General features: G+C 39.5%; 2 protein-coding genes across 2 annotated transcripts in view; both read left to right on the top strand.

Moving 5' to 3' along the window:
- The window catches only part of Tbx20 (T-box 20), a 39651-nt gene extending 28311 nt beyond the window's left edge, over positions 1-11340 (top strand). The window contains exons 7-8 of the mRNA XM_013035146.1: positions 9323-9435; positions 11000-11340. Coding sequence (XP_012890600.1) covers positions 9323-9435; positions 11000-11340 — 454 coding nt within the window. The remainder of the gene's footprint in view (positions 1-9322; positions 9436-10999) is intronic.
- A 13375-nt stretch (positions 11341-24715) lies between these two features.
- LOC105999963 (probable C-mannosyltransferase DPY19L2) overlaps positions 24716-25197 on the top strand; it is a 51920-nt gene continuing 51438 nt past the window's right edge. The window contains exon 1 of the mRNA XM_013035133.1: positions 24716-25141. Within this exon, the coding sequence (XP_012890587.1) occupies positions 24716-25141 (426 nt within the window). The remainder of the gene's footprint in view (positions 25142-25197) is intronic.

Genomic DNA, 25197 nt, shown 5'->3' with positions numbered 1-25197 from the left:
TTAGTTTAGATGAGGAAGGAGACATTCAGAAACCAAGCTGCAAATCTAATACTCTGGGAATTTGTAGAAATTTCAACTGCCTCGGGCAATGAAGCAGTAAGTCTTGTAGCAGATTCAATAAAGAGGCTTACAGCTTGCAGATAACTTATAGGTCTTTCATAATGACTTACAGAGATAGAAGTAAGTAGCATTCATTCTGTGAGAACCTAGGCTGGTTTGCCTCTTTGAATCAGCCAATAGTCCTGAGGATCCCCTAATCACTCTACCAGTTCCACCACAGCCTCACTTTATAGAGGAAGTCGAAGCCCAGTTGTTGTGATAAGGAATCTGATTGCACAGCTTTTGGGCAAACTTTTTTTTTAAATTCTCCAATGAAAATAGACTTAGTATAAAGGTTTCCATGCATGAGATAAAAGCACTTTTGTTAGGTAACAGTTAAAATTTTCTTGTAACTAAAATCTATTAATTTAATAAAACAATCTGTTAGACCAACAACAGATAAAGGGAATGGGTAATTCCTCTTTTTAAATTATAGTTACTACAAAATTCCTTTAACAAGGCATCTTTCTTTCTTTCTTTTTTCTTGTGCCAGTACTGGGGCTTGAATGCAGGGCCTGGGTGCTGTCCTTGAGCTCTTTGATCAAGGCTGGCACTCTACCACTTGAGCCACACCTCCATTTGTGGCTTTTTAAATGTTTTTTTTTTAATTGCAAAAATACTGTACAGAGGGGTTACAGTTAACATGAGTAAGGTAATGAGTACATTTCCTATAGAGCATTGTTACCTCCTCCTTTGTTTTTCCCCCACCATCTCTTCCCTCCCCACCTCCCCCATCCCCCCCACTCAAGTTGTACTTGTGGCTTTTTACTGGTTAATTGGAGATAAGAGTCTCACAAACTTTTCAAACTGTAATTCTCCAATTTCAGCCTCCAGAGGCTTGAGAGGCTTGGGCCACTCACACTTGGCTGTTTGTGTTTTTCAGAGGGACTTCTTTATTCACAGAGACTAAGATGAAGCATTTATTTTTACCACATTGTGTGAATGGGCATAACAAGCCAGGAACTCAAGTCTCAGGATTCATTTTTCATAACTGAACTTAGAGTTATAAAATAATCCAAGTTTGCTCTTACTTGTATCTACCTGAGAAAAGGAGGCTCACTTCCTGTCTTCCAACTCAGTGATGTTTATTTATATTTTCAGTAATCTGCACTTTGCACGAGACATTCTTTCTTCCAGTTGGCACAGCCCTGGAACTTACGAAACTTCCTGAGAGTTTTTGTGCCCTGCCCCATCCCCACAGTGGTATAGTTCATTTCTTCAAGTTGCTAATGACAATATAAAACTAGAACTATATACTCCTGTGAAAAAGAAAACCAAAAAGAATTTAGTCAAATAAATAAAATTAAAATAATCTCAAAGCTTTGGAAAAGATTAGAGCTATTTTTTATTTCCCAGGATGGATTGTATATTTCCATTCTCAAATTAAAATTTATGATTCATCATACATCTCAAATTGTATTATATAAAAGTTCTCATTTATTAAGAAGTGTGTTAAGCTACTAATATTGATGTGCTGCAATTTACAATACTTATGCATAAAATCTTTAGCAAAATATTGTAACAAAGAGTTATTTATAAAGATCCGGTGAGACTAGATATAAGCATGAACAAAGTGATAAGAGAAAAGAGCTTGGAATATTTTGCTTTCTATAAATTACATTTGCTTTTAATGGATTTGACATTTTCCCTCTGAATACAATTTTGGTCAGGCCTATATCTAGAATGTTAGAATTTGAGTTGCTATAACATTTAACTTTTATTTGATTTTGCTTCTGATTGGAAGGCTTAAGTGAATCACAAAAAGTTGTAGAGACTAGAAGTGTCCATTTCTTCTGAAATAAGAATGATTAAGTGACCAGCTTTTGGAACACATAACCTTGATACTTCTTAACAATTAAGATTATTTGTGTTACCTGTAAACATGTTTGACACATTCATGTGCCAGGTACTAGGTCATCTCTTGTACTGATTTACCTCGCCTTGATCATAACCTGGAGACAGAGAGCTTACCAAATCCCTCATTATACAGGAGAGAAATGGGAGACGTGGAAAGATGAGGTTCTGTGTTTTCAAACTCAGCTCACAGGTGCCAGAGCTGGGCTCAAGTTAAGCTGAAGTGAACTAAGTGACTCAGATTCATTTGAATGATTTTAAGTGATTCTGAATATTTCGGTAAGTGCAGCAAAGTCATCTCTACTACCCTCCGTTGCCTTCAATAGAAGGCTGTGGTTGTGCCTGTGACAGATTTCTTTCCTGGAATTGATGCTGCAAAGCAGTCAGAAGAGATCTTTTGTTGATCACCTGTGTTCTTTCTTGGTAGACAGTAATTAAGCATTAGATACTAGAAAGGCTGAACTTCAATAATGATACCCCTATAATTTTCCCTTTTCAATCCAAAGGTTAAGTTTACTAAAGCTCCAGTCTCATGCATTAGGATATGGCAGAACTGAGTATTCATGGTACTGACATAGCTTAGAATGCCCAAACCACTTAACCTATTAGGGGAATCATACCTCATGTTTCAGGGTACAGCATCTTAGAGATCCTTGCAAAAGGCTTCCAGGCTAAACAAAATCTTTGCACTTTCCACTCTGCTGCAAAGAGGGATTAGATGTAAAGTACACAGCATGGGCTGACTGCTCTTTGTAACGTCTTGGAAGAGATGGCTCTGATATGCACACTGTGTTCAATCACTTAAAAGGCAATAATGCAATTACTCCATCCGTTATAGAAGAACTGCCACTGCTCTCAGTTCACTTTCAGGCCTGACACAAGTAAATCACTTTGATAAAACCCCCTTCCCCCTCCTGCAGACGAGCATAAGTAATGATACCAGCGATCCAGCAAGGACAAAATGAATATAATGTACTTTTTATAGAAAAGCAAAATGTTTCACAAGGCAGTGATTCATCATGTTATTTGGAAGATGAGTTTTCTTTTGTGTGTATGAAAGATGCTCACATGATCTTAGAGAGGCAAAAATACACAGTCTTCTTTGGAAATTAAATGCTTGAATTTAGTGTTTTATGTACAAATTATGGAAAGAAGGATATAGCTTGAAATATTACATCCATTGCTTGGGGCCACTGATGGCCATTGAGGGCCGTTCTTTTATAACCCTGTCAAAGGAAAATATTTTCTAGGATATTGAAAAAAATTCTTTCCTTACATGAAAATATCTCCTTATTCTTTCCAAAGTGTATTTGAAATATTATCAACATGTTCACATGGCTCAGATTTAAAGGGCATCAGCTTGAATGTACATTTTATCATTTGTCTTTGGGTTAGTCAGTCCATTTGTTTTCCTTTATAATGGCCCAGGTAATCCAAAATGATGGTCATTCTCTAATATTACAGTGAATGAAGTCTTTGAGGAAGTGACATTAGCTATTAAAACTGCTAGATTGCACATTCCTAGAGTGTAATTCTAAAATGATTAAAATTTATGACAGGTAGCAGGCTATGTTCTGCTATACTATCATTTCCATTACCCTTTTTTTGGGGGGGCATAACACATATGAATTGACTATGGTATATATTATATTATTATATATTATATATTAATTAATGGGCTTCAGTGTGTTATTTCAATACATGCATACTCAATGTGCAAATCAAACCCATCCTCCTTTTCCCATCCTCCTACTCCCCCTTCCCAACCATTGCTAACCTTCCTTCAGATTCGCTTTTTACTTTTCAATAAAGTTTGATACTTGTCCTTTTGTAGCAAATTCAACACAATGCCCTTCAATTTAGCCATTTTGCTGCAAATGATAGAATTTCATTTTCTTTATGGCTTAGTACTCCAGTGTGTGTGTGTGTGTGTGTGTGTGTGTGTGTGTGTGTGTGTGTGTGTGTGTGTGTATACTTCTTTATCCATTTGTCTATTGATAGGTCCCTAGGTCGATTGTCTTATTGCAAATGGTGCCTCTACAAACTTGGATAAGTAGGTATCTCCCTGGCATGCTGATTTTACTACCAGAAGGGGGAATCGATGGATCATATACACATAGTTCATTCACCAGTACCTCTCGGTAAATGATAAAAAGTTTGCTCCAGGGATATTTAAACATAGGTTGCATTTTAAAGCAAGTGACTCACTATAGCAAAGACTTACTATAGTTAACCATTTTCTCATGAATGTGTTAATTTTTGTCAGTCCAGTTTTATGATAGGTACAATTTTGCCCTGAATTACAAATAACATTCTAGTCCATTTTCTAGGTAATATTATATAGGAAGAACAAAAGTAAGGATGACAGCAGACATCATGTCAGAAACAAAGTGAGATGACAGTGAAGTAATATCTTCCAAGAACTGACAGAAAAAAATTGGTCAGCCTAGAACCCTATCCCACAAAAGCTATCATTCAAAAGCCAAAACCATAATAAATATTTTTTCCATATATAAAAACTGGAGTTTGCTACCAGCAAGTTTCATTATAGATATGTTAAAAGCAGGGTTTCAGGTGAAAGGGATTTTTTTTTCTAATGAAATGGTCTTTGTTTCTTTGATATGAAGCTGGATAAGTGTGTACCAGGCCTTGGCTGTGCCGTGAGGCTTTTCTGGGGCGGGCAGCCAGTATAGGGTGCCTTGGATCTTTCATGCCAGCCACAGACATGTCATAACCATCCCTTTGTTTCCAATCTGCCAGGACTCCAGGGAGTAAAAGCAAATTGCTCCATGGTCCTGAGCCAAGGCCAGCTTCTACAATGACTCTGTTAGAAATCACTCCACAGGGCAAAGATGGTATCAAGCAGAAAATTAGAACATATTTTGAGCTAAAGGAAAATAAGTATACTACATACAAAACTCGCAGGATGCTAAGCCGTTACTCTGGAAACTCATAGTTTCAAATCCCTCTGTTAGAAATGCAGAAGCATCTTCTAACTATAACCTTAACTTCCTTCTCAAGAAACTGGGAAAGGAAGAACAAGAAAGACTCAAAGTAAGGAACAGAAGGAAAATAATAAATATTTGAGTAGAAATTAGTGGACCAGAAAAACACTAAACAATAGAGAAAAATCAGTGGCGCCAAATGTAGAGAAAACTAATAAAACCGACAATCAAGTAGGGAAGAAAACACAAATTGCCATCATCAGGAATGAGAGGAGGGGCCTGATTGACCAAACTCAGTATTCTTTTGTGGATATGGAAAGGAAGGCTAGTAAAAGAACATTATTACGTATTGAACACTCACACTTCTCATTTTGCCAAATGAAATGGACAAGTTTCTTAAAGCTGCAAACTACCATTTCTCATCAAAAGGGTTCAATAAAGCCAATAGTTGTGAATTTGTAGTTAAAAACATTTCCATCACACACCTTCATAAAGTATGTTAAGGAGTTGTAGAGAATTGAAAGTGTGTTTATTACCAATAGCAGCCTTGATAACCACAATAATTTTTTTCCATGTGTAATTGCTGAAATTATACCACAGGAGTATTCTTTGTGTTCTGTGTATTTCAGCAGCCAGCTTTCAGTGAATGCTAAAATCCATTCATTTGTACCTGAACATAGGCCAGGAAGTGGGATGATTACTTCTATTAGTTCTGAACCACTTGGAATGAATTCATTCTGAACTTCTGCTACTAAGTCTTTGGTGTTTGAGCACCAAATGGTTAGCATGATTGTCAAGTTAACTTGTGCAGTATGTCAACTTTAAATCAGCCTAATGTTTCCTGACTAAAAATGTTAAATGGCATATATGGGTTAAAAAAACTGGATTTGTAGTTGATGTTAATGAATTAATCCTCCTCAGTTCGTGTTTTAAATAAGGGTAGGAGTTTTGTGTTAAGACTCTTTTAAGTTATGTGTACCCTGTATCCATTATAAAGTAAAATGGTTTTTATGATCACCCTTATTGTCTTCCTTAAAGTACATTGTTATGAAAAAAATTATAGTGAAATCATCTTGGGAAATAGAGGGAAAAAATGCAACGTATTTATTGTTCTGTTTACCATAATTTAGAACTCACACTCAAACAAGTGTTTTGTAGTTTTACATTCCCTTTTTACCCATTTAATATGGAGAATGTAAATTTTTCTCCCAAGTTGCATATTATCAATTCTAGTATTAATTCAGCAGCAATGGTAAACATGTACTAAACATGGAAATAAAGTTTAATTCTATTAGAAAAAAAAACTTTTCCATAAGAAAACTTCAAGACTTCACTGTTAAGGAAGAAATTACAATTCTATCCAAGCTCTTCTAGAAATTTGAAGGGAAGAATTTTCTTCTTCATTTTTTGGTGACAGTACCAGTGCTCGAACTTAGCTCAAGGCCTTATTTTCTCACTTGGCTTTGAGCCATGACTCAGTCTCTCATTATGCTGGTTAATTGGAAGTGAGTCTCAGAGGCTTTTCTGCATGGGCTAGATCTCAGCCTCCTGAATAGGGATTATAGGTAGGAGCCATTGGTGTCCCAGTAGGGAATACTTTTAAACTAGTATTATGAGACCATCATCACCTTAATGCTAAAACTAAAGAAGGATACTATAAAATAGAAAACTATATCCCAGCATCCTTTAGGAATATACATGGGAAAAGTTCTAAAAAAAATCTAGTTAATCAGGTTCCAACAAAAGTATAACAATATAATTGACTTGAGTTAAGCTCAAAAATGCAAAATTAAGTTACTCTTTTAAGTTCAATTAATGTAACTGACCATATCAGTGATTCCAAAAAAGAAAAACTATTTGATCATCTCAGTAGGCAGAAAATACACACACACATACACAGCCACTTAACAAAATCCAGAATCAATTTCTGATTAAAAAAAAAAAAAACTTGAGCAAACTAGAAACGGAAGGGAACTGTTTCCGTGTGATAAAAGGAAATGACAAAAAACCCTGAGGGCTAATGTTATACCTAGCAGCAAGCTACTAAGTGTTCTCTGTAAGATAAAGAATAATCGCGTATGTCCACTTGTGCAGCTGCTAGTTCAGACTTGTATAGACTTGTACTGCCATTGCAGTAAGTCAGGAAAAATAAACAAAATTAAGAAAGAGTATGAGGCTGGGAAGGTGGCTCAGTGGTAAAATGCTTGCCTTGCATGCATGAGGCCCTGGGTTCGATTCCTCAGCACCACATAAGCAGAAAAAGCCAGAAGTGGTGTTGTGGCTCAAGTGATAGAATACTAGCCTTGAGCTGAAAAGCTGAGGAACAGTGCCCAGGCCCAGAGTTCAAGCCCCATGACGGACCAAAAACAAACAAACAAAAAGTGAAGAGTAATACAGATGGGGTGAATTTGATAAAATACATTATATGCATGTTGTACCTATTACAATGAAGTCCCTTTGTGTACTTAATTTATACTAATAAAATTTTAAATATTATTATTGCAAAGAAAGAATTAAAGATACCTCTGTTCCCAGACACTGTGACAACCTATAGAGAAAATTCAGATCTATAGGAAGGCTATGAGTTATTTAGGGATTAATCTGGTACAAAGCTTTGCTGAGAAAAGCTAGATAAAAAAGACCTAAGCAAATGGAATATATTGCTTCAATGTGAAGATGACAATTCTAAACAAATAGATCTATCGATTCAAGCCCATCTTTATCAAAATGCCAGTAAGTGCTTTTACTGTAGATATTACTCAGGTAATACTAGATTTCATATAGAAAATAAAGTGGAACTAAAATAGCCAAAACATCTTTGAAAAGAAAAAAGGCTAATACTGTATAATTTCAAGAATTTTGACTCAGTACAATGTGAATCTAGTGCCAGTATCTACAAATAAAAGAACAGAGGAGAGAGGGAGTCAAGAGTTAGACCTATCTCCAGTTATTTATTTATTTATTTAGTTAATTAGTTCACTAGTTAGTTTTTGCTGGTCCTGGGGCTTGAATTCAAGGCCTGGGTACTGTCCCTGAGCTCTTTTTTACTCAAGGATAGCTCTCTACCACTTGAGCCACAGCACCACTTCTGGCTTTCTTGGAGTAGTTTATTGGAGACAAAAGTCCGGCAGACTTTCCTTCCTGGGGCTGGCTTTGAATTGCGATCCTCAGAGCTCAGCTTCTGAGTGGCTAGGATGACAGGTGTAAGCCACCAGTGCCTGGCCCTACATTATTTTTTGGAAGCATTTCTCCCTTCATTCATGTGGAAACACAGTTTCCACGATACCAATTGGGATGCATGCTTTACAAGTGAAGTGGAAAGTGTTACATTTTGGGAACTTATTATGACCGTTTGTTTTCCTTATTCCTTAAGTGTATGGTTGGGTATCAGTGTTGTTCAGTATTGAGCAAAAAGTGTAATTGTGTTGATCTTCACATCACCATTGTTTTCAAAATTCATATTACATAAACAAATCTGTTATCAGCATGAACGTTTGACTTACATGACTTCTATTTGAATAAAATAAGATCAAATGATCTAATGCCAAAATAATTTTGTTTTAAAATTAGCTTCACTCTGGGGTTCATAAGTGAGCTTTCAAGTGTCCTAACTTTCTGTAGGTTTAAATTTCTTAAAGGTTGTTTATGTATTCCTTCCCTCATTTTGTAAATGTGAATCTTAAAACACCCAGTATTCATGATCGAAACTATCCATACTGTCACCTAAGTTATGCATTTATTTGATTTGTTGATCACTATTGATTTTTTTTGCGGTATTGGGGTTTAAACTCAGGGCCTTGCCCTTGCTACATAGGTGCTCTACATAGGTGAGCCACACACCCAAGGCCTTTCTGCTTTAGTTATTTTTTGCTAGGGTCTCCTCACATTTGTATTCCTGGGCTGGCCTGGACCATGATCCTTCTATTTATTATCCTTCCTGCATAACTGGGATGTCAGGCAGCTAACATCCCCTTTTTTATTCTTGTTGAGATGAGGTCTCATCAACTTTTTGCCATCAGGTCTGGGAAAGTCTGTGGCTGTTATGTACATTTTGGTGACCTTCTCTCAGATGCTAAAGCTATGCAATTTGAATGAATTGAATTTTGTACAAAATATTAGCTGAAGTCAATGTGGAGATTCATTGCAACCCCAAACTGCAAATTCCTTCATTCCTTCTCACAATAAGTTCCCATATTCTTGTGGCCAGATTTCCTAGATGAACCCTGTTCATCTTTGTCCTTCACTGGGAGGTCTCCTGGGGGTTGTCTTTACTTCTGTTAATGCACACGTCTCCAATGTCATCTTTCCCTGATGTGGCTTCCTTTTATCTGAGAAAACAGATGTCTAGACTAATGAATCATTACCAGACTCTTCTCTACCACTGAGCTCTGTCATGAACTCATGATGCTTCCTTTGTGCCCTAGGGAAAGTGTGGAGAGCCTGATCCAGAAGCATTCCTATGCCCGCTCGCCCATTCGCACCTATGGAGGAGAGGAAGAGGTCCTGGGAGATGAGAGTCAGACAACTTCAAATAGAGGTAAGGCCGTTCCGGCCTGTGGGGCTTCCAGGAGAGTGAGCTCTGGAAGGAGGATGAAGGTGGTGATGAGAGGTCCAGTCCTAGGGTTCAGGACCATTCCAGGAGAGCCAGCCCCCTCTGATCCTCCCCTGCTGCCTTACTTTGCCAGGGTTGTGTGATCCCACTGCCTGAAGGCCGGTGGAACACTAAAGTTATATTGAGCAACTAAGCCTCAGGTCAACCGGTTCTTGCCTGTGATTTACTACCAAGAGCTACTGGATTTTAGGACACAATCCCTTAGCTCAGAGAGACATCTTTAAGTTGAGGAATCTGTATGTTCCACCAATAGTAGGAATGCCTTATTAGAACCAAAGGGTTCGAATAGTGGAAAACACTTGTCTTGGGGAAAGGAGCTGTGTGGAAGCAATGGCTCAGTGTCACTAGGGAGAATGAGCTATGTTTCCACCAGGAAGGTAACTTATGTAGCAAGAAAGTCCAGATTCAGAGGGCAGAGGAGCCCCATCCTGGGAAATGAGGTTTTGATCTGGAGAAGAACGTCTCACATTGTTCTACATCTATGATATGGAAGACTGTAATCATGAAAACATGACATTTTTTTTTGTATGTATATGCTGGCCCTGAGGCTTGAATTCAGGGCCTGGGCTATATCCCTGAGCTTCTTTTGCTCAAGACTAGCTCTATACCACTTGAGGCATAGTTCCACTCCTGGCTTTTATGTTTTGTTCAGTTTTTGTAGTTTATTGGAGATAAAGAGTCTCATAAGTGTTTCCTAGGGGCTAGATTCAAACCTTGATCTTCAGCCTCCTGAGTAGCTAGGATGACAGGTGTGAGCCACTGGCACCCAGAAAAACATGAAATATTTCTTATAATTCAGATGATCCATTAGCTAGAAAATTTGCTGTCAACTCTTACTTAAACTTGTACAAGGGTAAATGCTCACTGTGGCTTTGGACAGACACCAGGTAGTTTTGCAGTCTCTCTTAATGGAGATACCACAGCAGTTAGAACACATAGCAGATCTTTGAGGCTCTTTCAAAGAGAATCAGGACACTTACTGGTAGGCAAGATTTTACACTGTGGCCATTCTGTGAGGCTATGTGGGTCATCTATTACATCTTTTTTCTATGTAGATTTGCCATATGGTAAATCAACAGATTTCATGCTATTCATGCTACTTGCTTTTTTTTTTTGGTGGTGGTGGTTTTCTTGTGCCTATTCTGGGGACTGAACTCAGGATCTGTGTACTGTTTCTGATCTTTTGTGTTCAAGGCTAGCACTATACCACTTTGAGCCACAGTGCTTTTTCTGACTTTTTTTTTTTTGAGAGTTAATTGAAAATAAGAATCTCATAATCTTATGGACTTTTCTGCCTGGGCTGGCTTTGAACCTCTATCCTCAGATCTCAGCCTCCTTAGTAGCTTAAGATTTCAGGCATGAGCCATCTACACCTGACCACTAGCTTGCCTTTTAAAGACAGGTGCATTAAATAGGTTTGAAAGTAAATAGATCTTTGCAGATAGTTCGGTTCTGGATCTCTGTATTGAAATGGTGTTTTCCCTTGCAGGTTCAGCCTTTACAACATCTGACAATCTGTCTCTCAGCTCCTGGGTGTCATCTTCTCCCAGTTTCCCTGGGTTCCAGCACCCCCAGTCCCTGACTGCTCTTGGAACCAGCACAGCTTCCATAGCGACCCCCATCCCTCACCCCATTCAGGGGTCTCTGCCTCCGTATAGCCGGCTGGGGATGCCTCTGACCCCATCAGCCATCGCCAGCTCCATGCAAGGGAGTGGCCCCACGTTCCCTTCCTTCCACATGCCTCGATACCACCACTACTTCCAGCAGGGCCCCTACGCCGCCATCCAGGGACTCCGCCACTCCTCTGCCGTGATGACGCCATTTGTATGACTCATCTGAGGTGGGAGAGGCTAGATCCAGAAGGGTTTAGAGACCGAGGACAGGGTTGGGTGGGGGAGGGGGGCGGGATGAGGGGCTTGGGAGCAGGGGCTCTCCAGGAAACTGAAGAGGAGAGCTGGACTCGTGGTCAGACTCACAGTGAAAGGAATGTACCATGGACCAGGACTCACCTGTCGTTGGGAGCTACATCTTGGGACTCAAAGAGAATCAGTGTAATGTTCTTAGCCAGCCAAAGTCCAACAACTAACTAATAAGGTGTCGGTCTCCTTGGAGCATCTAAAAAGGCAGAAGAATGTTAAGACTCATCTTCCTCTTGGTGTGAAAAGATGCTATTGATGCAGCCATGTATAAAGTCAGTGTGTATAGGTTTTCTTCCCGCTTTTCACAAGTTAAAGGCTATTCAAAGAGGCAATACCGTATAGCATACTGACCTATGAACTCACTCAGATTCTCCCTATAGGATGTAGGAGCCACTAGAGAAATACTTGTAGTGCTGTAGCTTACGCATGTTGCGTTTCTCCTTAGGCTAGTTTGGAGAAGGCTCTTAGACTAACGCCTCGTGCAGAGTGGATGGATGTGTGCTGATGCACCTTCTTCTTCGCCATATGGAAGAGCCACCATTCCACTCCTCCACAAGCTCAGGCTTTGATCTTGCTTCCTCACTTTATCTCCCTCACAATCACTTGTTAGTTATGTAAGAAAACCCATGTACAGTTTGCAAGCAAGCAGCTGTCTATGCTACACTCTTAGACTGAAGTCTGGGTTTTCTGGGCTGCACACACCCATGAAGCCCCTTCAGAGACAGCTGGGCCCGGTGATGAGGGAGGCTTTTTCCTCAATACTGATATGGCTGTCTTATCCCGAAGGGATTTTCTCTGTCATAGGATCTAATATCCTTTTATTTTCACGTTAGCTTCGAAAGATTTTACGGTGTGTGGAGTCGGACTCTCATTTTTGATAAATTTGCTTTTGCTGATTGGCAGGGATTTAGGAATAACTGTTCTAAATGCTTGGGTCATCATGATTAATATATGTCCACAAATAGGATCAGATTGACCCTTTTCAAACACTTTGTTCTATTTCCCAACTTGTGTTCTACTCTTCTTAAGCCTCAGTCGGGCATTGCATGTTAACTTACTGAATCTCTGACGGCAACACCAGCGGTTCTTATAAATACATCAGAGTCCCATCCCCTTCATTTTCAACTCTTGCTGTCTTAAGCCTTTCTGTTATTTGTATAATAGTAACGAATTATATTTTAGTCCTATGTAACCTGTATGTTTTTTTTGGACAACATGTATCTTAGCATTTACAGTCAGAGTAGCACATTGCTTATTTTGTAATAGTGCAGTTTCCTCATGATAGAGATTTCATAAAGCTTTAGTCTTTCAAGTCTTTCAACTTCAGATATAATACATTCCAGCTACAGGATATAATCTGTCTTCTCAGCAAGTCCCCTCCTTCTCCCCCCCAAAAAAACCTCTCTACTTTAATTTAATTTTTGATGTAAATTTCATTCGATTCTGCTCTTCCTGCAAAAGTACTGAGTCAGTTAGAAGAGATGGGATGCATTGGTCCAGATGGTAGAGACGTGGATTTAGAGGTAAATGCAATATACTTATCACAGCTGACTCCCTTGGGATTTTGTTTGGCTGCTTTAATGTTAGGTTTTTCCACATCTAATGCCCCTGTTGGGGGAACGTGCCCAGCTTAGGAAACAAGGCACATGGCCCAGCCTAACTCTGGGATGCTGTTGTGGTTGGATTTTGACAGAGACCATTCCCTCTCCTTCCTCACAATTACTTAGAAAGGAGCATGGATTTTGTTGACAAAAGCACTTCAGAGTCTCCTGACAGACACCATAGGTTGATCTTTAACTTTTTGCATGACTTCTAGTACCCAGATGTCGTTCTGTTTTTGTTGTTGTTGTTGTTGTTGGTCGTGGGGCCTGAACTCTGGGCCTGGGCACTGTCCCTCAGCTCTTCTGCTCAAGGCTAGCACTCTACCATTTGAGCCACAATGCCACCCTAACCTTTTTTGCTTATGTGGTGCTGAGGAATCGAACCCAGGACCTCAGGCATGCAAGGCAAGTGCTCCACCACTGAGCCACCTTCCCAGACCGAGGACATTCTTTTTATTTGTTTTTTATTTTTTTCATTCTTTTTAAAAATGAAATATTGGCAAGAGTTTTTGAAAGACTTAAGAATGCTGGGTAAGGTCTGCATCCACAGAGCTAGTATAGGAATTTCATATTGAGCAGATGACCAGTTGCTCCTTTGAATACAGAGCATTGTTGCTTCCACAGAAATAAGCAGACATTATTTCATAAAACGCAACATGCTGATACATTACTGATATCCTGAGTCTGTGTCTGAATTTTCTTTTCAAAGGAATGAAAGGCTTATTTTAATACTGTTTTGACAGTACTCCCTATGTGGGGTTTTTTTTGGGGGGGGAGGGCAGCTAACTCTTTTTACACTAGTATTTCCTCACTTTATAACTTTGATTTCTAACTAAGCAATACAAGACAGAAAATAAGCAGAGTGCTTAGAGGAAAACAAAGCATGCTGTTTGAAAAATTTACTCTTAAAGTTCTAAATGAGATGTGTTTAGGTATTGTTACTATGTGACTCTGAGAGAGAAGAAGCCCAGTGTGTGTGTGTGTGTGTGTGTGTGTGTGTGTGTGTGTGTGTGTGTGTGTGTGTCTGGGGGGGAGGGGCTACAATGAATCAGTGGGAGCAGCCATAGAAAGTGAGGGTAGAAATGGACTGATTGAGCCTCTCTGAACTATCCTGAATATTGATTGTTATTAGCCTCTGGAGACTTTACTATTTAAAAATCCAAAGCCTGTTCTACCAAAAATAGATGGAAAGAGCTAGATATTTAATCAGATGACCAATGGGAATGGTAAGGACCCCAAGATAAGATATTCCTGGAATAAAATCATGGCTCTCCCTCTGTACCTCTTCATACATAACATTATCAGAAGATAGTAATTTGATTGAACTTACAAACTGAACTGTTGAACTGCAACTCTTTTGTACAAATTACTTAAAAGATAATTTTAAAAATATACCATTGGGGGAGAAGGGCAGTGCTTAAGAAAAGAGGTCCTGTTTTGGCCCTGCTTTGGCAAAGCTAAGGGATGAATTAATATCAGCAGGTCCTGTTTTGTGATGTGTTTCTGAAGCATTTAGCAGAAATGGTATTTTTACTTCCATTTTTTACTTACACAGCACATCTTTCCTGTTCCCCTGTCCATCCTGTGTATTACATGAGTAAATATACTCAGCTTGTATATCTAACTTATCACAAATTATTAAGTCTAGATGAATGACTGTGTATTCCACAGATGGTCCCTTTCGTTAGTAATAAGGATCATGCTCAGCACTTATTCTTACTGGGCTGGCAAAGAACGGATGAGGTTAGCAGGTTTTGGAGCAGGGAATGTCATTTAGAAGGTGTCTGAGGCACGAGTTTGCTACAGGCAGGCGTTCTACTTCCAGAGCATTCCAAGATTTCCCTGCTTCTACCCTTATGCACATCTCTGGTGATTTTTCTTATTGAACCCCTCAAAGAAAAAGGAAAAAGAAAAGCTTTTAACAACCCAAGAAATACTCTTAGAAGTAAAGTATCCTCATCTCCTACTGCTCATGAAATTTCCAGGGAGATGTTAAAATATTTATCCCATTTCTGTACTTCACGTTAGCTTTTCAGGCTGCCTTGGTCACATGAAGTTATGAACTTTATATAAAAATAGTTATTTAAAATTCAGACACAGTGGCAGGAATGACTTTACACTGCATTGAATACACTTGGGAATGACTTGGGAATGAAAGCTCTAAAACTTCAGTCATGTAAAGTGCAGGTTTGTGAACAAACTAATGTTTCTTTTTTCTTTCTTTCTTTTTTTTTTTTTTTTTTTGGTCAAGAATCTTGAACTCTGAGCATGGGTTCAGAATTCCTGAGCTCTTTTGCTTAAGGCTAGTGTTCTATCACTTTGAGCCACAGTGCCACTTCCAGTTTTCTGGTCGTTAATTGGAGATGAGTTTCACGGACTTTCCTGCCTGTCAGGCTTTGAACTGGGATCCCCAGCCTCCTGAGTAGCTAGGGCTACAGGCGTGAGCCACCAGTGGCCCATCTACAAACTGATGTTTTATTCAATAACTTATTAGTGACATAAGGAAAACTTTTATCAGATGAATACAGAAATAATATAATTAGTACAAACAAAACAATACTGTGCCCTGAATCTAGGCAAAGCAGGAGACACAAGTTAAGATTTTCATCTTGCTTCTCTAGAAAGCTATGTCTGAGAAGATGAGTTTTACAGAAATTTCTGCATTATTTTAGAATGAAAAAGTTTTACAAGCAAACCAATGGCAGGTTACAAGCTTTTGAAACTCAAAAAAAATCATAAAGCCCTTTCTTCACAAAATACTAGTCTGGGTATGCTAACACTTACCTTTTTTCCTGAAAGTTTAAATATAAAAAGGTTCATTTGTAAGTATTTGAGGGGTAAACAATCCATTTAGTCTTTTCAAGCCTTGTTTTCTTTTTTCCTGTTCTTCAAATAATTTTAGTCCCCTCCCCTTTAATACAAAGTATTCTAGTAATAAGAAAATAAAACCTCTATGTGTGTGAGAGAGAGAGTGAGAGAGAGAGAGGCAGAGAGAGAGGGAGGGAGGGAGAAAAGGAAAGAGGGAGAGGGAACAGGAGAGGGAGAGAAAAATAATACCTCTGGACAAAAAAATACAAATTGTTGTATTTTACTTCTGGTACATTAACATATTATACTTAAGTTTAATTTTTCTTTTTTGGGAAACCTAAAGTTCTTGTATTCACTAAGGAATGAGCTTGGGTTTGGCCTTTTTAGTATGTGCTTTCACAGTTTTCTGTTTGCTGTGTCTTCTTCAGCTGAGTAATGAATTGCCTGAGAGTGGTCACTGGGCTGGGGGTGGGGGGTGGGTACTGGGGTGGGAGGAGGGCTTGGGAAATATTTTATGGAGAAAAGAAAAGAAGCTATAAGCCTAATACTATGAAGTAACATCCAATGAAGTTCTTTTTAAGTGCAATATATTTATTTCTGCTAGAAATGTATTATCAACCTTATGTAATATTTGAAGCATAAACATGTTATTTGTAAACAGCTAAAATTATATATTACCCTGAATTGTACAAAAGTACAGATGTGTGCATATTTCTTTCATTAAAAACGGTGTGAAGCCAGGCGCCGGCGGCTCAAGCCTCTAATCCTAGCAACTCAGGAGGCTGAGATCTGAGGTTCACAGTTCCAAGGCCACCTAGGCAGAAAAGTTCCTGTGAGATTCTTATCTCTAATTAACTACTCAAAAAGAGCCAGAAGTGGCACTGTGGTTCACATGGTAGAGTGCTATCCTTGAGCACAAAGAGGCCCAGGGACAGCATCTAGGTCCTGAGTTTAAGCCTAGGATTGGCAAAAAAAAAAAAAAAAAGGTGTGAGATGTACATGCATACATATGTGTGTGTGAAATATATATGTAATTTCATCTATAGAAAGATAGATCTATATGGTATTACACATTTATACCTTTCATTATCTCATAGACTGTGACATTTGGTACCTATTTCCTCAAAAACAATAAGGATTGTGAGACACAATGTCACAAATGATATTGGGCTAATACAGCTGGGCCCTCCCCTAGACTCAGTCAAGGGACTATGAAGCCATGTTATGATTCCGTTTTTCATCATTCTAGAAAGACCATTCGCAAGGACTAATCTCCTGTACCCATTCTTCTATATGGGTCCCTGTTTCCATTATGTCACCTAATGAATGCTTCCCGTTTCCATGCTGAAATGATCCTGACATCCCCATAAAGCATAAACCCCACCTCTCACTCCAGCCACAAGCACTGTGATAGGCTGTAATGGAATTATGGGGAGAGGTAGGCCCAAAATAAGATTAGCCAAATTGGCAGTCTGACTCATTTTTCCATAGGACACTCTGTCAAAACATTGGTGTTATCACATCTTCCACTTACACATATGTTTTATTATTCTAATGTTTTTTGTGCATGTTGGACACCAATCTATAGAGCATTTATTTGAGCTGGGAGCCTGTGGCAGGCACTGGTGGCTCAAGTATGTAACCCTAGCTACACAAGAGGCTGAGATCTGAGTATCACAGTTCAAAGCAGCCTGGGCAGGAAAGTCCATTGAGATTCTTATCTCCAGTTCATGACCAAAAAGTGAAAAGTGGAGCTGTGGCTGGAGTGGTAGAGCACTAACTAGCCTTGAGGGAAAAAAAAAAAAAAAGCCCAAGGACAGCACCTGGGTTCAAGCCCAAGTTACACACACACACACACACACACACACACACACACACACACACACACACACACACACACACATTCATTTAGAAGAACTTCAGACTTACTTACAGAACTGTTGGCAAGTATAGCATGAGAAAGAGTGTACATTCTTTGCCCAGCTTGCAAAATTGTTAACATTCTGCTGTTTTTTTTTTATCGTGTGAATACTGCATGGCACACACACAGAAACGCATGTGCACAGACAGGTAATTTAGACAAACTAATATATACAAATATGCAGATAGGGAATGTACGTTAATTGCCTTTCTGAATGATTGGTGACTAAGTTGAACAAATGTGTTCGTTTTCCCAGATAACTCAAAACATTAAAAACAAGATCCTCTGAAATGACCACAACAATGTGAGCAAACTTCAGGAAATTTAGCAATGCTCTGTCATCTGTGCCTCCATGCATTCTTGTGCACCAGGACTGTCTTTTGTAGTATGTATTACCCTCAGGTACTGACTTGCTGGAAGAAGGCATACTGTATTTAGCTACCCTTTTCCTTGGGGCTCATTTAACATGCTGTAGCTCCTCAGCCTGCCTTGTCTTTCAAGACCAATGAATCCTTACCTTTCCAATGGTTCATAATCTATTACTGTCCTTAATGATTTTGATTAGCAAATAGTTCCAGACTTTGTCATCAAGAACTCCTTCAAACTGGTGCTTTTGTCCTTTTGATTGCTTTAGTTTATTCTTTTTTTTTTCTTCTTCCTCCCATAATGAGGTCTTCCAGGCCCATCTTGTACCTTCCTTACTACAGCCATTTCTCCAAGGAACCTAAGTACTTTTTACTACAAACCATGAGTTGCTTACCATACATGCGTATTGGGGTATGTGTGTCCCATGTCCGTTCTGCCATCAAAGTTAGAAATGTGTATGCACGTATAAATTCAAATATTTGTATGACTGTGTGTATGAGCATATACTATATTAGACATCATGAATTCACACTGACACCTCTAATCTAATGCTCCCCCACAGAGCCCTTCTTCTTGTCCTGTCTGCCTTTTCTACAGTGAGCACCTGGGCTCCTAACCACAGCAGTATATCTATTCACTTAAACCCATCACAGTCTAGTCTCAGATTATTTCACTGACACAACTATCATCTCAACCTTCTCAAAGAAGTCAGGATTTGTTTATTTGTTACTAAACTGAGAAGATACCTGAAAGCAGCTGTTTCATGTTTCATTTTCAACAGCTTATTGGTATTATGATTTCTTTTCCTATTCTTACTGATTTAGATACATATACACACATATATACATGGTTTTTTTTTAACCAAGAACACTGAGTAAGAGATTATAGCAAGGCTGTAGGTACAAAGTTAACACAAAAGTCAGTTTTCTTGCATATTAATTATAAGCAATAGGAATTTGAAACAAACATAAAACATCATTTATGCCAGCACTAAAATATAAAAAAAGGAAAATCTTAAGTATACATAAAGTGTACAAAGTCTGTAAGAGGCAAACAAAAATGTAAGAAAGAAATGAAAGTAAGTCTAAATAAATGGAGAGACCCTCCATGTATAGAAACAAGAAGACTCTTGGGCTGGGAAGGTGGCTCAGTGGTAGAGCACTTGCCTTGCATGCATGAGACCCTGGGTTCGATTCCTCAGCACCACATAAGCAAAAAAAAAAGCCGGAAGTGGTGCTGAGGCTCAAGTGGTAGAGCGCTAGCCTTGAGCTGAAGAGCTGAGGGACAGGGCCCAGACCCAGAGTTCAGAACCCACGACTTGACCAAAAAAGAAAGAAAGAAAGAAAGAAACAAGAAGACTCAATGTGATTGTGACATCAATGGAAATTCCAGCAAGTTAGTTGTGGCTATATAAAAAGCTATTCTAAAAGTTCATATGGAAAAGGGAGAAGAGCCAACTCAATATTGAAGGGCAGAGTACAAAAGACTGGCACAAACTGGGTTTAAAACTTACTGCAAAGTTACAATAATAAAGACAGTGTAGCCAGGGGCCGGTGGCTCATACCTGTAATCCTAGCTACTCAGGAGGCTGAGATCTGAGGATCACAGTGCAAAGCCATTGGGCTGGAAAGTCCGTGAGATTCTTATCTCCAATTAGCCACCAGAAAACTGGAAGTGGTGCTGTGGTTCAAGCAGCAAAGCACTCACCTTGAGCTGAAGAACTGAGGGACAGCGCCCAGGCTGTGTGGCACTAGAGAGAGAACAGAGGAATGGATAGAACAGAATAGTGAATCCCCCAAAAACAGACTCGTGAAAATAACTGATCACTGACAAAAGCAGCAAAGACAATGTAGTAGAGAAAGTAGTCTTTCCAACAGGTGGTTGTGGGACTACTGAACATCCACCTGCAACATAAGATGTCTAGACACATCTTCTGCAAAATAAAATAAACATGCCAAACTGAAACTTCTACAAGATAAAAAGAGAAAATCTAGGTATTATTATTTCTTGGTTGGTTCGTTTTTTAATATATATATTTATTGTAAAGATACTGTACAGAGGGGTTACAGTTACATGAGTAAGGTAATGAGTAAATTTCCTATTGAGTATTGTTACCCCCTCCTTTGTTTTTTTCAAGTCTTTTTATAATTATTTTTAAATATTTTTATTGTAAAGGTACTGTACAGAGGGGTTACAGTCGCATGAGTAAGGTAATGATTGCATTTCCTATTGAGCTTTGTTACCCCTCCTTTTTCCCCCTTCTATCTCTTCCTTCCCAACTTCCCCAACTCCTCCCCGCCCCCCCCCCTCTGGCCCCAAGTTGTAAAGTTCCTTTACAACATAGTGTCTTGTACATCTCATTGTTACAATGGGTCAACCTGTATCCTTGTCAACATTTTGTTATTTCCCTTCCCCTCCCCAAATGAGAAAAAATGTATATAGAAGATACGCTGCACCAGAATCAATATACCAGTTCCTGGTTTTGAACTCAGGGCCTGGGTGTTTTCCCATAGTTTTATTTCTTTTTTTGGGGGCCCCCTCCTTTGTTTTTCCCCTACCATCCCTTCCCTCCCCACCTTCCCAACTCCTCCCCAGCCATCCCAATCCCCCCTTTCCCTGTGCCTGAAGTTGTAAAGTTCTTTTTCAACATAGTGTCTTGTACATCTCATTGTTACAGCAGGTCAAGGTTCATTCGTTTTTAAGACACAACATCAAAAGCATCATCCATTAACAAAAATGTTTATGATAGAGTAATGACAATTAATAACTTCCGTTCTTTGATAGACAATTATGTTAAGAAGATGAAAAGACCCAGCATATACTGGGGGGGGGGAAGGATATATTTTCAAAATACATGTCTGCTTAAGGACCATTCAAAACACAAAAGGCCTCTTCAGATTCAATAACAAGAAACCAAACAAATTAAAAGAAAGCCCAAAGAAAGAACATTAATACCTAGGAAGGCACAAGACCAAAATAAGCAAATGAAAAGATTCTCAACACCATGTGATTACCGAATTGTCAATGGGGACAACTCCAAACACCACAGCACATCTATTGGAATGTCTAAAATCTAAGACACTAACAACAACACTGCTGGTGAGTATGAAGGATTGAAGGACCACTGGGAAGGCAAAATCGGAACCACTACTTCAAAAGACCCTTGGCAGATTCTTGCAAAGCTAAGACAGAATTTCCCTAGAATCCAGTGGTTATGCACCTAGATTTTTACCCAAATTGAGTCAGAAATTTATATCACACAAAACTTGGAAATGAATATTTATAGCCACTTTATTTACAATTGCCCAAACTTTAAAACAATCAAGATTTTCCTCAATAGATGGATAATGAACTGACTGTGGGTGACCGCCATCCTTGCAAAGGAATATTAGCAAGGAAATATTAGTGATAAAAAGAAATTACAGGATGAGGAGGGAAGCTTATTGCTAGAGCACTTGCCCAGTGCAAGCACCCTAGGTTTAATTTCCAAAATGTGAAAAGACTAGGAGAAATCTTTTGTTACTGTAGTTTTTGTTTTTGTTTTGATGGCACTGGGGTTTAAAGTCATAGCTTCATATTTGGTATGTAAGCTCTACCACTTACGCTACACTACCTGGTTCCTGGCTAGATATAGAAGCCTATGATGATGGTGATGATGATGATGATGATGATGATGATGATGATGATGATGATGATGATGATTGTTGTTGTTAGTCCTGGGGCTTGAACTCAGAGCCTGGGCACTATTCCTGAGATCTTTTTACTCAAGGATAGTGCTCTACTACTTTGAACCGCAGTGCCACTTCTGATTTTCTGTTGGTTAACTGGAAATAAGAGTCTCATGGACTTCTTGCTGCCCAGGCTGGCTTTGAACCATGATCTTTAGATCTCAGCCTCCTGAGTAGTTAGGATTATAGGGGTGAGCTGCCAGCACCCAACTTATATACATGCCCTTTAAATCTTTGCTATGCATAGACTTGCATATTTCTATGAAGTCAAAACATTGAAATTTGGTGCAAATATGATTAGAATCTAATACAACAAAATTATTATTTGGAAATCTAAGTATTGGCCACAGTGAATATTTTAATTATTTTTAAATGAAATATGCAGTGTGCTTTTTTATTTGGGCTTACATTTTGAATTTCCCTTCATTTCATATTTAGTGAACTGATTCATTACAAGAACAGTGATTTGCTTTTTCTAAAAATAAATGTTTTTAGTTCTAATTTTTTGATTTATGGGATATTATTGCCACCTGCTGGTTATATTGTTTAATTTTTTAAAATTACTGTTTACTAAAATTCAAAGGGATATATATATATATACATATATATATATACATGTATATATATATGTATATAATATATATATATATATATCACTGGATCCAAAATCTTCATGCTAGAAAAATTATTTGCTGAATCATTTCCATTTTAAGAAGTTAACAACAAAAATAAAAATATGTTAGATTATATAATTATGTTGTGTTATTTTTGTCATTTCATTGTAGAATGAAATATCAGACCTTCTGGTTTAAGTCACTATTTTTAGTTAGAATATAGCTAAATGTCACTCAAATGCTGCTCTAAATAATGAAATCAAAACAAGGAAGCATCTAAAAAGACAATCACATTTGTGGTTCTGTTCCCCTGTGAATAGAATCAAATAATCAAATGTTGGTTTCCTTCATGCACAGATCTATTCTGCTTAAGAACAGAACATAAGTGATTTAGGCAATTGCCTCAGTTTTCTCAATTAACTCATGAACCTGGAGTGGAATTATTGTTTAACAACAAAAATCAGCATATAATTTTCAACAGAGTATGTAGGTGAACTAAATATAATTGTAGAAACATCTAAAATATAGCTATATCAGAGCCTAGTAAAATACTCCATAGAGCCCGGCACTGGTGGCTCATACCTATAATCCTAGTTACTCAAGAGGCTGAGAGTTGACAATTGTGGTTTAAAGGCAGCCTGGACAGGAAAGGCTTTAAGACTCTTCTAATTAATTACTGAAAAAGCTGGAATTGATCCTGTGGCTCAAGAAGTAGAGTGCTATCCTTGAGCAAAAAAAAGCCTCAGGATCAGTGCCCAAGCCCAGAGTTCAAGCCCCAGGACTGACCTCCCCTGCCAAAAAAAGTCCATAGAACATTATTGCTTAATGCATTATTCCATTCAGTTATGGCAGGTGCAACATCACTCATTTTTCAGATGAGAAAATACTTTTCAGAGCAGCTAAATAGTTAGGGGTGTACTAGCTCATTCCACTGCTTAGCTTGTTATGCACAAGACTTAGAACAGCTGCTGACACACAATTACCCCTTTCGTGTTTACTATATGTCTGATTAAAAAGTATATATCTGCTTCCTTTTACTTTGATATCATGTCATGACTATTTCCATGTGTCATTGAATATTCATTTAAATCGATGTTGTGTCTGTGTCCATAATTATGCACTGAATGGATCTTGTAGAATTTCCATGCTTTCTGTTGAGGTCACTGTGGATGCTTCACTGATAAAAGTAACAGCACAGTAAATACTCATATCACAGACTGGTTTTGTTTTGTTATGAGTTTTTTTGAATGATTAAATGACTAAATTTGTGCTTTGAAGGGCTAGACCACAGGTAAGAACCTGACTCAACAGGAAGTCAGAAAGAAAACAGAAGGAAAAAGAAACAAGTTGTCCCCAAAGAAAAGTATAAGAGGGGCTAGGAAGGTGGCTCATTAGTACAGTGTTTGCCTCACATGCAAGAGGCCCTGGGTTCAATTCCTCAGCACCACTTAAAAAGAAAAAGCCAAAAGTGGTGCTGTGGCTCAAGTGGTAGAGCACTAGCCTTGAGCTGAAGAGCTAGCCTTGAGCTGAAGAGCTCAGGGACAGCGCTCAGGACTAGAGTTCAAGCCCCCACGACCGACAAAAAAAAAGTATAAGAACAAAATTAAATTAGTGATATAGAATTAATTGATACAGAGGTAAAATACTGATATTAAAAATAAGCTGTTTTGTTTCTTGATTTTGTGAATTCAGTAAACAGGAAAAATTTGTCACCTGGGTGTGATGGTGAAATCCTGGGACAAAGGAGCTTGAGGCAGGGGAGCTGGAGTTCAAGGCTGGTCTGGGCTACCTAAGTAGTACCCAGTCTCAAGAAGTAAGTCCAGGGTGAAAATCGGGACGGAGGGCTTCGCAGTGAGTAAGGAGGAGATTGAGGGCCCCGAGGGACCCCGCTGGAATGACCAGAATGGAAGGTCTGTGTTTTGGGGAAACAGACATCACATTCAATGTGCACTTGGGAAAATGGAGCCGGGCAATCACAAGTAGGGTCAGAGGGTGTTGGTGGGGTGTGGGAGGTAACCATCACTGGACTACCCTCACAAGTCCGCACGTTGACTTGAAACCCCTTTGCGCAACTAAAGATAGTAAGGAAAAAAGAAGGTAGATTATTACAGTCCATCAAGCGCACACGAGCCAACCAAGGTGTGACCTGGGGAGGGAAGGGGAGCATTTCTGAATAGAGTTGCATCCTGGAAGCCAACGTGGCCACAGCCACGGTGGTTTTGATGGGGAGCTGGGATTTCGGGGTTCAATGGGGTATAGCAGCTGCGGACTCCGAAGACCCCGTCGGTGCCGGCTACTGGGCACGCCAGGGATGCCCAGGACTCCGAGGCGGCCGCCCCTCCTGATGGCTGGGTGCCATCAAGGCCCCGGAGATGCCGGATGCGCGGTGCCCAACCCTTCCGGGGCTCAGGAATTCCGGGCCGCTCGGGGCTCAGGGTCTGTAGAGCGGATGGAGCAGCGCTGGCCCCCGAGGGGAGACGGTGGCGTCTCCACCCCTGCGTCTGTCTGTCTGTCCGTGGTCGCGGCGGGGGGCACGCGCGGGGCGGGGCGCGCGGGAGGAGCCTCCGCTGGACCACACGCCCGTCCGGAGTTTCGCGGTCGCCGTGACAACCGGGCATCCCGCAACGGCGGCGGGAACGAGTCGTTGAGGACCTCGGAGGGCGTCCACCCGCCGGCACCCAGACGATGCGAAAATGGTGGGGCGGACGCGGAGTAAACCCAGGGGCCCGG

This window comes from Dipodomys ordii, unplaced genomic scaffold (assembly GCF_000151885.1).
Source record: "Dipodomys ordii isolate 6190 unplaced genomic scaffold, Dord_2.0 Scaffold205, whole genome shotgun sequence".
Classification (NCBI taxonomy): domain Eukaryota; kingdom Metazoa; phylum Chordata; class Mammalia; order Rodentia; family Heteromyidae; genus Dipodomys; species Dipodomys ordii.
The sequence above is the reverse complement of the archived record's forward strand: the minus strand, read 5'-3'. Positions and strand labels throughout refer to the sequence as shown.